We start from the raw sequence: 13146 nt of genomic DNA, 5'->3' as shown, positions 1-13146 counted from the left end.
ATGACTAACCTTATCTGTCCCATATATATAATCACAATACGTAAAAACTGATGCAAAATTGCTCTGACTCTTTCCACCAACAAAATGGTGGTAGTCATGGTACTCCGAACCACCATAAAACGGAATTAACTTGGTTGGCGCCCAAGGAAATTCATACCTGAAACAAAACTCACAAAAAGTAAGCCTAAAGCTAAAAACCAAGGAATCTCAAAGATCAAGAATAAAAAAGAAAATTCATTGGCCTAGTCAAAACACAATATACGTCCCTCTACCCATCATGTGGGCAAGCAAATAAAAATTGTACTTCCTGGAGTTGCTCCACCCACAAAAATATGGTAATTTATATATACCTAGATGAATCCAAGATTCACCCTTAAAGAAATGTGCAAGGTTTATAGCCAAACTAAATTAAATCTATCATGCTAGCACCTCTACTTATTACCATTATAGGCCCCTGCATCTTACATTTATTTATTCAGGCAAATGGATGGCACTTACCCACTGTGAGTCTCAATGGCTTCGATTTGTCGCAGAGCAATCCACAACCACAAAGTAACCATGTGCCCAGGTACCAATACAGGGCCTACAAAAGAAGGCAAGCCCAAGAGTAGGATCTCCAGCCAATGAGCATAAGGGGCAGCTAAACTTGTCGGAGCAACAAACTCATGGTGCATGTAGTGAATGTTGTTGTAACCCCACTCTGAATGAAGCCACCTGTGTATCCAATAATTCCCGTAATCCTCAATCATAAAGTATACAAGAAGCTGCACAAGGATCTCCCAAACTGATGGCAAAGGCAGACTCGTCCGAATTCCAATAAACTGCAAGCATCTAAAACAATGTCTGAATACTATATACTATCCTCTCTCATCAACATTTAGCTTTTGCTCTCAGACTGAGAAACAAATATACAAGTCTAATTAGCCAGCCTGAGTAATTGAAATCAAATCATAAATTTAGACATTGCTTCTCCAATGCAGAAGCAGTGAGAAAGGAAAATCGATAGACTTGGCTTGTATCGGAGAGAATGTGGCTGTGTGGCACGTGTGCACATGGCTTGTATATACGCACACAGACAGAAGTCAGTGATACGTGAGAAGGCCTGACAACCCAAGCCAATGGGAGCAAATTAATACAATACTGAAGCGTAGGAATGCAGAAATGTGTGCATACCTTGACAACAGGGTAGGAGGAGAGCTGAAGGGGCACCACGACAAAGAGGAACGTGAGCATGACGGTTTTGTAGCAGCGAAGTACAGAGGAGGGAGAGGTAAAGGACGAAGGCTGGAGTTTAAAGCGGCGGAGGGAGGGAAAGGGGGAGCGGGCAAGGAGGTCGAGAACTAGGGAGGGCAAGGGGGCTACATTAAAGATGACGAAGAGGAAAACGACGTTGAGGTAGTAGAGCCAGGAATCTGGGACGGCACCTGTGTAGCGAAACCAGAGGGCCTCTGCTGCTGTCAAAGCCCTGCCTCCCACTGCTGCCTGCGCCTCCTGGAGCGTGGCGTAGGGCAGCATCTCTCTCTAGTGGGGGATCCTGCGTAATGCAATGGGCGATCCTCCCTGTGTGGATATGTGTGTGCCGTCGCGCACGTCACGATCCTGGAGCGGTTTCTCTCTCTCCCTCCCACTCTCAATCCTTGTCTGTTAGGCTATGCGCCTCACTCGCTCGCCCACCCTCCCGCTCTCTCGTGCATCGCTGTCGACATGCACCCGCTTTATAATGACATATCTAGAAAGGTGAGCACCTCGTGATTATTTGACACCTTTCGCATGGGATGAACGGTCCCTATTAATTGGGCTAAATAGGGCACCCCACATGTTGAGTGTGGTTGAGATACCAATTGAGATTCCGTCAATTGGAAATTGAAAGGGGGAAAAGAGAATAGTCGATATTAGTTTTTATTTTAATAAAAATAGAAGCTAATAGAAATAGTAGTTGTTTATTTGATTCGTGAGAAAAAATTAACGACCCCCTTCCCCAAAGAAGAATAATTCTTCTCTCTCTTTTTGTCTGCCCTGACGGTGTCGAAAGCGTTGTGTGTGTGTGTGTGTGTGTGTGCGTGCGCGAGGAAGTTCAGAGGGCTGTCTCCTCTGGTTTGCAGCATCGTTGTCGGGAGCAGCTTCCGAGGACACTCTCTCTCTCTCTCTCTCTCTCTCTCTCTCTCTCTCTCTCTCTCTCTGCACGAGTTGGGCAGCACCTGTGGTCTGTCGACTCTCGACGATTAATTGGGGGAGATGGGATTATGACGGATTAATCTCCAAGTGATCAATGTGATCACGATTGAGTGAACCCCAAGGAAACTCGATGTGAATGTCAAGTGAACCCGTGTGATTCCCAATTGAGATATGATCATCTTGTGAACCACCTGTGACCTATTCCAAAGTGATCATTGTGTGACTCCCAACCATTCGAAAGTGATCTCCAACAAGTGAACAGTATGATCCACACCCCGTCACTTTTGCCATATAATTTTATGTTCTCACCCCCATTCAAGTGGCGCGTGATAACTTAATGGGAGAGTTGTTGCCTCCGATATAGGAGGTGTTGGGTTTAGGTCGTGGAACAGACCTGGCCGGAATCTTTTTATTCTTGGGAATAAACGGACAGTCCACATTATCCAAAGATCGTGAACCGTCGATCCCACCTAACAAAGGGGTGTCAAATAGTCACGAGGAGAGCATTGCCCAATGTTCCCAAAGGATATTTTGCTAAAATAGAAAGAAAAAATTGGGCTATTCAAAATTACAGGTTTTTTTGCAAGACTTTGCAGGTTATTTTGATGTAACTAAAAAAAAAATTGCAGTTTTTCCAAATTGCAAACAAAAAAAACACAAGTAGAAAACGTAGTAAGTGCATTGTAACTGTTTATAGATTTTCTATGAACATGGGCACTATCCCAACGAATTTACATCAGTTGAAACACCTACTTATGCCAAGGAGATTCCTTACTCAAGGACATCCATCTAAAAGGGAAGAACATGGTTCAAACTCGCTTACTGGAACCAAGTAGGACACCTACACTAACTAGTTTGAATCTACCAAAACTAGTAGATTAGATAATCAACACTAAGCATGTTCACATGTGGGGCTAGTTGCCAAAATGTTGGAAACAAACAACCAACCCTTTTTAACTTCCCATGGAGAACTTTAAAACAAAAAGTTCCTATGGGGATTTTGGATTTTTGCCTAGCTCCTTTTTTGACAACCTTTACCTACACAACACTATTTCTGAGTGCCAATGGTAGTAAACACCAAGAATTTTGCAACAAAAGAGAAGGTGCAATTGTCTTTTTCCGTGGTTGCCTTGTTGCTCCAACCCCTAAGCATGAAGCAGGCTTGCAACCAGCGCACAAAAGTTTGTGGAAACTTTGCATTTGAACGTAAAGAATTTGCAATTGGTTGCGAACATGCACAGCATCATGTGAATTGGCTCACTGTTGTGTTGCCCTACATACGTGTCGATGCAACCTCTCTCTCTCTCTCTCTCTCTCTCTCTCTCTCTCTCTCACACACACACACACACACACACACACCAAGGTGAAGACAGAACATGTTGCATACGTAGGGAAGGGAGGGCAAAAAACATTGCCGTTGTCGATCACCCTTACATCTCTTTCTCTAATGTTAGAATCATCTAAGGTACATCATTCAACCTATTTTGTTGAGCATGGAGTTCTCTATGGGTTGCTACTAATATAATTTAATTCTCTCTATATTCAAGAGAGCATTGCGAAAAAATAAATAAAAACAAGACATAAGAGAGAAGGATGAAAGGTAGTTCATCTCCTACTGATGGACATGTGAGTATTAAAGACCGAGAGAAATAATGTCCTCTTTTAGAGTGGGGTCTTGATTTTAAAAGCTATTTACAAACGCTGCATTCACTTTTTGATATACACATAAATAAACACACTTTCCTTTACAGCTTCCGAAAATGAAATTCATTTTTTAAAGCTTTTTTTTTTTTATGTATAGCATTTTATTTCTTCTCCTTTTGCTTAGATGTAGAGTTTTCACAATGGGAGAAGCCTAAGTTAAGAGACACTTTTTGAGAGGCTAATATGTTTTAACATGCTTACACTTTGTTTTAGCTAAGTATAAAACGATGAGAGCTTTGGATGTGAATTTAAACAAGGTGAAGAATCAAGATGATGGCGTGCTTAAAATGAGTCACGAAATTAAAGAGAGTGGTGGGTGGAAGATAGACCAATGAGAGAGAGAGAGAGAGAGAGAGAGGAGTTTGTAATTATGAGAGAAAAAATATATAATGGTTAACCAAAATGAATAGATATTTGTTATCAAGATGAGGTCAAAGTCGGTTTTGTGAAATCGTGATGTTTGGATTAAATGCTAAAGAAGTGTTATGACCTCAGGTGTGGAGTAAGATGGTTGATGGTTGAGCATAAAGTCTATTTTGAAGAGTTTGAGAGAGGTTTTCTTAAGGAGACATCTTCTTCAACATGATCATATTAGCTATTTGAGTGCTCGAGTGAAATTGCTAGACCAAAAAAGGAGACATCTCTCTCTCTCTCTCTCTCTCTCACATAAAAAAACGCCCAAATGGTGTTGCTTTGAGAGCAAGTACAATATTTTCTAGGTAAAAACTAAAAAGGCAAGGGGAAAAACAAGTCCTAAAGAGAGTAAAACGTCCCGTAGCTTGGATGACAATGGCCTTTGAATGGTAGGAACTCTAACCAAAATCTCACTCTACAAGTGCATACAAAAGACCAAGACCACCCAATAGCCACCAATGATGATATGGATTAAGGAACAACTACCATGGTAGTAGCTTGATGCCAGGAAAATCCGAATGAAACCATCTAAAATCAAGTGTCAGGACAATGGTAGGACCAGTTATGGCCAAGGGCCAGGACGGACATGCAGTCAAGGGGTCTCTATATTTAGAAGGCCAAGGGCCTATATAGGGCATGGCTGGGTGGTGATGAGCATGTTCCAGTCCCCTTGTCCTTTCACTGGTATCAGAGCTAGGGAGAGGAAAGCTATGGAGGAGGGAAGGAGAAGGGTCGATTTGCTACTTGCAGGAGTGCATGTCCTCTCTCTCTCTCTCTCTCTCTCTCTCTCTCTCTCTCTCTCTCTCTCTCTCTCTCTCTCTCTCTCCCGAAGTTTCATGGGTATGGGTCGTGGGCAAGTTCCCTTGGAGGGAGGAGAACCCGTGTGTAAGGCCACTTACGGCGGGGAGGGAGCAAAGCTCAACCTCCACCAACCTCCACCAAACCGCTCGCAGGCGGATTCGATGGTAGCGCAAGGCGGAGACCACCAGTTTTCGACACAGGGTCGAGCCCCAATTCACAGCAGGAGTCTTGGTTAGCGGGTTTTATCTCTCCGCGCAGAGCCGCCATGGCGGTTGCAGGTCTTCTCATTTTTCTCTCTCTCTTTTTCGGTTTTTGGCCATCTTCAGTTGGGTGCCATCCAATACTGGCAAGCCGTCCCACACTGTGGCCTTCAATTGTTTGCCTCGATGCAGTCATGCATGACTGCATGCTCATGCAAACGTCCTATACAAGGAGGACCAGGGTTCTATAGGCAACTTCAGCATGAAGGCACACAGCATCCAGTGGTGGTGGCCGGCATACATATGCAAGGGTATCCGCACCGGAATCATAGTTGCATGAGTGCAACATAGAATACACACACAATTCAATGACCTCGGCAATACCGGGTAGATAGGCGAGATTTTAAAATTGCAAATCCGATGATTTCAAAGAGATGACCGCCGGTGGAGGATTTTGAAGCTCTCTTCCATGCCGAATCGTCCATGCTGAATTGTACACGTCTCTCGGATTTCAAAAAATGTTGTCGGTACAAGACGCGTTGATTGAGGTAAATTAAGAGTTTTGTTATCAAAATTTCGTGCGAGCAAGGCTTATTACAAATATACAACACCGAGCAAGGCTGCAATTGACAAGGATATACCCTACCATGGTAAGAACCATGGTTACGACTACAACAAGTTCTCAAGCATGACTCGAGAGTCAACAAAGATCATCACCAAGGTAGGCAGTAGCTTTTGTTTTGGTTTGATCACGCTTTCAAACATGCTATGTAGCTCTTGTATGCAGGCACAAGCACAGCTTGTGACAATTATCGTACGCAGTCTAAAATTTTTATTTTATTTTTCCACTGCTTTGTTTACAAAGCACCACTATTTGGTTGAGGGATCAACATCGAGCATGGCTTGAGTACACACAATCTTGACCAGCAGCATGGCTAAAGCACAACTCGTCAACAGTTCAATGGGATTATACGGGAGCAAGGTTCGTCAAAGATGCTCATGGGGATGGTTTGTATAACACCACTAGAGCTTCCAAACTGCTTGCAAATCGGGCAAGGCCCTTGGCAGCACAAAATCAAACAATTGTGAACCTTGATTCCAACTTATTCGATTCTTACGACGGCCATTTCATCGACAGGTGTACTTCATGAGGTACGCAGTTGGTATTTGTTTATTGCACATATAATTCTCTTTTTCCAGCAGATCTACAAGTAGACATGGTTGATTTTTTGTGCATGATCGACAAGGTTGAGTCTCTTTGCTATGACATCTATCGTCAATAGCATTCGTTGGTAATAAGGCCATACATAGTTCTATGAAGCAAAGCTTCAATTTATACATCTTGCATTGAGGCTGGCCCGTTTGGCATATGCTATGAGCATACAAAATTGGGAAGGAATAGGAAATGTGTTTGCAGGTTATTTCATTATGTACCAGACGGGTGTATAGGATATACAAGGGCGTTTGTGCACATATGGCTATGAGCCGTTTCGGAATGAGTTTTTCCTTCCAAATTTCATGACAACTGGTTGCAGCACCAACTACCAGGTTAGCCAAGGTTAAATTTTTCTTGTTTTTTCCTATTTACACTTTACTTGCCAATTATTGTCACTGTGCAAAGCAAAGTGCTTTGGAAATTTTATATGAAGCAAGACTTCTCCCTTGTGCCAAGGTACTGCCGATGACTTGGCATCACGGGCAGTGGCATACAAGTTTGGGAAACTACCAAAATGGGAATATCAGCTCACAGAATCCCTACCAGTCTAAGCTGTGCAAGGCACTTATGGTTTGGTTCTCACAGTTGAGGCCATCACTCTCCGCAAGGGCTTACAATTCTGCATACAAGGCATGCTAGTAGGTGGATTCAATTCTACCACTTCATGCATTACGCTTCCGCTATCACACTCACAACTCTGTCAAGGACAGAATCAGTGATGGATTGTTTAACATGATTGTTGGTTGTTATTAACACACAACAACACTAAAAGGAAACCTAAATCTAGGACTTATTTCATGGGCAAAGCGCCAATGCTAAGTCGTCCTCATACAATCACGACCCCTGCAAGGTAGGTGGCTTGGAATGAGTTTCGTGTTTTTCTGTTACCTCTCTCGATGAGAGAGTCATACCGGAAAACTAGGGAATGCTTATACGATAAGCTGCACGTCAGGCATAAGATGCATAAGAGCACATAGCTTGGGCACACACTCTAAAAACTTAAGGAAAGTTCCTCAGCCCAGCATGCTCTTCTTTTCGTTCTCTATCTCTCTCTCTCTCTAAGAAAAAAAATTGAAAATCTTCTAAGAAGCTTTTGATACATGTTTTGCTCGTGAGTCAACTTGAGCCAAGGTGCTCTAACTCACAGCTAGCACGTGGCTAAGATGCTACTCAAATTAGTCTTCATCGGTTCGTCGATTGAACACTATTTTGCATAAGGGCTATGAGCCAAACAGGCTAAGAGCCGTTGTCAGGCCAAGGGTAAGACCCAACTACTGCCATTCTTTGGGTGATTGTTTTCAAGATCTACCAAAGGAAGTACACATCGACGTTAATGGACAAGCAAGAGTCTTGTCATTACGGATGTTTAGGGTGTCATTTTTGCACTACATGTTTTCAGTGCGACACTCAAGTTGAGTTTTTTATTATCTTCAACTCACAGCAGCTGATCTCTACAAGGAAGTATAGATGCAATAATCAGTTGTGACAGCATGGTTGTCCATAAGAGCTCGGCAGTCACTTTGATATGCATTGAGGATCACAGTTGATCTCTCCCAGTTATACTTTCAAGGAAAGAATTCCGCAATCTATCACGCAATAGCGGATTAACACTCTTTTCAAGTTGATTCCAATCATTCTGTACACAGTTGACTATGTTGGTTACCGTTATCTGCTAGTTGGGTAGTTTCTACAAAGAGTCTTACCAAGGGGTTTGACTACGTAGATTCTAATATAAGGGCTTGGATTGCAAAGACAACACCCAGGGTTCCCAGTGCAATGATGTTTGTTTTTCAGGTAGGGGACGTGCTGCTCTCCATTTTAATACGGGTAAGTGAACATTACGTTCAAATATCCAGGTACTCATCTATTGATTTGGTGTTATTCCATTTCTAGTATGCTTTGCTTGGTTTTTCAAGACGTACAAGTACGCTTGAATGTTATAGAGCCATGCCAAGGGCATGTCGGCACAAAGTGTTTTGGGCCAAGTGTCCAATCTATCTTTCTGCCTTATGTTGTTATGAATCCACTTGTAGGATTTGATTTGGCACATGTTGTCACATGGGATACAACATGGTCTAGGAACTCAAGGAGTTCGGTTTAGCCAGTGTGGAGCAATGAATGAGGGTCCCTCTCACTCTTGCCGTAGAGTGTTTAGAGCTACCTCCACACACAAGTACATCTTGTACTTGTAGGATGTTCTTTTTTCAGACATCCTTAGTTGAGACATATTCCACATGTGGCGAATATGAGTCTCTGGGACTGACACTGGCGCCCCTATTTCCAATATGTGTCACGACAAAGTCCCTAAGTGCTGGTCAAATCTGTTTTCTAGACCATTTTTAGCACGATGTATCATGAGCAATTTCAGTGGCCAAAAATTGTCGGATACTTACAATGACTTGTTCAGCTACAAGTATTGCTAAACAACATTACAAATGGTTGTTTATACATACAGAAAGGCTATAAGTTGTTAATGAAAAATTTCATTGTTTGTACCTAGAACTGATCAATGTTTCACCTTCTATTGTGATTCAGACGTTTCAGCAAGGCTTGCAAAAGATTGCAACTAAAAGTATTTAGTTTTTTTTCAGAACTATTTACATTCCTTTTTAATGCGTGCTAGGCACATCACATTTGCCATAAGTATTGGCAAGGATCATTATGGATATACAGGTTCGGGTTTGTTTTTTCTAAATGCATGCACACTAGGTGTTATGGACCCTAGTGTTTAGCAAAAGCTGATTTGGAACGGCATGCATATTCCTTAAGTTGTTGCTTATGAAGCATTTTGCACTCTAAGTGCAATCTCTCTAGGAGATTACTTTTGGGTCTACTAATCATCAATAGAGGTCATGGCTCGGTTTGGGTGTTTGTGGATTTTTTCAAGTTAACCACGATGGTTATTTCGGACATTGTTGATTCCTCATCCATGTCATACACTACTGTGATTCCCCGTTTACCAGTCATCTGGGACAACTATCTGTAAACCGTGAGGAAAACACACCTCAGTATTGTCAGTTATCCAAGGGGATAGACAGATTATACAGTGTAATCTGGTGTTGAAGGATATGCAAAGTGCGTACATTAGCACCAAGTGATTCGTTCAGTAAGCATTTATTGCTCTACTTAGAGTTTGCTTACTATAAGTTAAAGCATGTTTGCGACTAGGTGTAGTCTCTTCATGTATAACTCAGGTTCTCAACCTTGCACACTCGTTAGGGTGGGGTTGTTTACTGATGATAAAAATTGGGAACAAGTCGATGACTTAAACTTGGCTGATGAGTTATGTCAGCAAGTTACTTTCATGGAAAGTGACAAGAGGTACTCTTTTTGGTACATCTTTGTTGTGATAAACTCGTTCACCATGCTCATGAGTGTTCTAAATGGAGTCTACACACTATGTTTGGATAGGAACCGGTACCATCATATGGTTACAAACGGACAACAATGTAGAAAATCAAGATGTTACTCTTGGTTTCATTGAACTCCTACTGAACCGGGTTTCGCTCAAATGAACCGTTGGATCCATGAGGGATGTTACGGTAGAAAACTTTAGTGTTCTTATGAAGATACCATCACTCGTGTTTTTGCAGACGAAAACGCTTCTCCAAGGGGAGAGTAATGTCAAGACAATGGTAGGACCAGTTACAACCAAGGGCCAGGACGGACATGCAGTCAAGGGGGTTTCTATATTTAGAAGGCCAAGGGCCTATATAGGGCATGGTTGGGTGGTGATGAGCATGTTCTAGTCCCCTTGGTCCTTTCATCAAGTGCTATTATAAAACAGAAGGGACGGAGTAGTGATGACGAAGATGATAATGAAGAAGCAACTCGCAACTAAACTATCTAATTGGAGCATCTAATTAGATGCTCTAGTTATATCCTCTATGGGCCATGCTTTTTGGTCTCCCTTAATACATTTCTTGGTGAAGATGGTCTTCCTTTGCTACAGAGTTTTCTTTGATATCTTCTTTAAGAAGACAATAAAGGAAACTTTGTGTTCCCCGATCTGAAGTGTTAACCCTATTATGTACTTTTGCTTTAGTTTCTTGTGGCTGACATATTCAACGCCTTGCAATTGAATGAGACGATTCCAACAATGATTAGTTAGGCATGTACATCTTCATTTCTACCTTGACAAATTAAATCGCACTAGCGGCGTGCTTTAGCTTTATGTTGTGTGGATAAGAAGTGGGACAAAAACTTCTTCTTAAATGCATGCCAAGTACGTGGTCGTCTACCATTTTGTTTGGTGGCATTTCACCATAGTGAAGCACTACTAGTGAGGTGATTTTCACCATGTCATGTTCATGGAAGTCATCGTCATGAAAGTAGCCGTCTAATTGAATAACCCATGCCAAGACAGTGCTAGCATCTTTAGTGCCATCACATTTTTTGAAAGTGAAAGCATTTTTACTAATTTTGTTTTGCTTTGGAGCGAGTGTGATTTTAACGTGTGTAGCGTGCATGACTCGTCTTCGCATGCACTCAATGCAAGTGATTGTTGCAAGTTTTGTGAGCTATTCAACAATTGGTTGTGGCTATGGAAGATGAGCCATGATGGCATGCTTTCTTTTTCTTCTTTTTTAAAGATATAATGGCTTTATATATAAATATACATACACACCTATATATATGTGTGTGTGCGTGTGATTGGTATGCAAGCAATGAGAAGATAAAGATAAACAAAATGATTTTTATTTAGCTATAAGATCGGTGATGACGACCAATCCATGTGTGTCATACAAAAGTAAGGTTGAAATCGATGATCTATTGAGCATGTCGTTATTTGATAAAATTGAATTTTTGGAGTCTAAACTCCCTTCCTCAATTTTAGGTATCAATCGACATTATGCCTGTTTAATATGAATAGGAATCGATCATCACGGTTTAACTTCAGAGATCACCTATGTGTGTTTTTAAGAGCTTGCATCATTTACAAATGGGGAAAATTTAAATAAGTACGGGACTTTATAATCACTGAAAGGGTTTTGGTAGCAAGTATTGAAGAAGATAAATTATAATGGCTCTCGGTTTTGTTGGTGGCCATGGTAGAGTGAGTATATTATTTTTTGTTTTTTTCAGCTTCGAGGGGTGATTTCACCTTTAAGAGTAAGTGCCCGTGGTTTAATTTGTTGGGCATGCAACGGGGGGTTGCTGACCAAAAGGGTTAAATGAATGAATTAAGGCTTAACCAAAAGTGTGAAAATAATGTATGGCAACGAGTAGAGACAGAGGGAAAGATAGTGTTGTGGGAAGAATGGACGAGGGCGACCTATATAAAGGTTTCTTGGCAGAGAGTAAGATGGGGGAAATGTCTTCATGACAGGGGCAACTTGTTTGATGATGATAGACATCAATTTGGTGGAGGCCAACTTGCTGGCCTCGTTGTGTATAGGATGTTGTTCCCACAACATTCATCGAGCACAAAGGCGGAAAAAAACAAACCAATGGTTTGTAATGGGAAAGTTTTGGTGGATGATTGGTCCACCTCGTTTGCAAAGAAGATTACTTGGAGTGAAATTTCAATCTTCTCTTGACTACCTACAATTCCATCTTAAGGTCAAGATTTCTTGATTAAGTATTTCAAGCCTTACAATCTTAGAGCCGACTTGTTCCTGTGGATTTGGATAGTTAGAAATCACTCCTTGCTCTTTGTAAGCCCTACGACGCCCTTCCAAGAATTTGTTAGTTTCTTTCCTGAGCCAAATTTGAGGCCTTTGTCTCTTCTTTATCTACCCAACCTGAAATCGGCTCCCCTTGAGCTCTCTCAAAACACTCCAACGTCGGATCTTGATCACTGATTACATCAAGTTTTTTCCAAAGCTTCTCCTTCTCGTTTCCTCGCAAGTTCTTTGTTTATGATTGCCAATAACTGCAATTTTATGGATAATTTGCCAAATATACATCAATTGAATTTTAAATTGCAAATCTGTTATTGCCAATTTGGTTTCCTTTTCAAAAAGTTGAAATTACGTTTTTGATTGCGGCAAGCCTTCACTCTGATACCATTGATGGGAGGTCGGACAACGGGTGCTAATTCTTCAACTTTCCTCACACACACACGACCATCAAAGCTCTCACCATCTCTCCCTTGACCAAGTACTTACAAATAGACAAGGACACCATACACACATACACAAAAGAATAGATATGATAGCGATAGCCTTTAAGAGAAGAAGATGGAGACACAATTTTTGCACACAGCTTAGCATAAGAGAATAGAGAGAGAAATATTGCAAGAGAATGGCTTAAAATTATAGCCCCTAAACTCCATGGCACCTCTTATGGAGTTAGTACTTAATTTTATTACTGACATATTTGGTGCCAAAAGTTTGAGGCTTGTACGCTTTGCCGTATGTGTTGAAGCTCGGAACTTGCCTGTGCACTGTGTGCGAGCCTCAAAAGGCTGCAAACACATAGCTAGAAGAGCCTAGCAAGCTCAAGGGGGTAGGGGTGTGTCACTCACCGCTCAATGCTTCCGTCATGAAGGATCCTGTGTTTGAAGAAGAAGGAGCTGTCGTCGATGCTGCGCTCAACCACCTTGCCACCGACAATGCCGTCGTAATGCTTGATCACATACACATTCTCTCTTTCTCTCTCTCTCTCTCAAGCACACACACACACACACACACA

The 13146-nt window shown here is 41.7% G+C and overlaps 1 protein-coding gene across 2 annotated transcripts in view; it reads right to left on the bottom strand.

Moving 5' to 3' along the window:
* LOC147445918 (very-long-chain aldehyde decarbonylase GL1-10-like) overlaps positions 1-1685 on the bottom strand; it is a 39876-nt gene extending 38191 nt beyond the window's left edge. For both annotated transcript variants that reach the window (XR_015189824.1, XM_086525251.1), the window contains exons 1-3: positions 1174-1685; positions 499-821; positions 10-157 (exon numbers count right to left, since the gene is read on the bottom strand). Coding sequence is in view for 1 of the 2 variants with exons in the window: in XM_086525251.1 (XP_086381377.1) it covers positions 10-157; positions 499-821; positions 1174-1515 (813 nt within the window). In the remaining variant the exon portion in view is untranslated. The remainder of the gene's footprint in view (positions 1-9; positions 158-498; positions 822-1173) is intronic.
* Between the last annotated feature and the right edge of the window lie 11461 nt (positions 1686-13146).

The sequence above is a fragment of the Adiantum capillus-veneris genome, chromosome 12 (genome assembly GCF_014529385.1).
Source record: "Adiantum capillus-veneris isolate H3 chromosome 12, ASM1452938v2, whole genome shotgun sequence".
NCBI classification, from domain to species: Eukaryota; Viridiplantae; Streptophyta; class Polypodiopsida; order Polypodiales; family Pteridaceae; genus Adiantum; species Adiantum capillus-veneris.
Note: the sequence above shows the minus strand (reverse complement) of the source record. Positions and strands in the feature narration are given on the sequence as shown.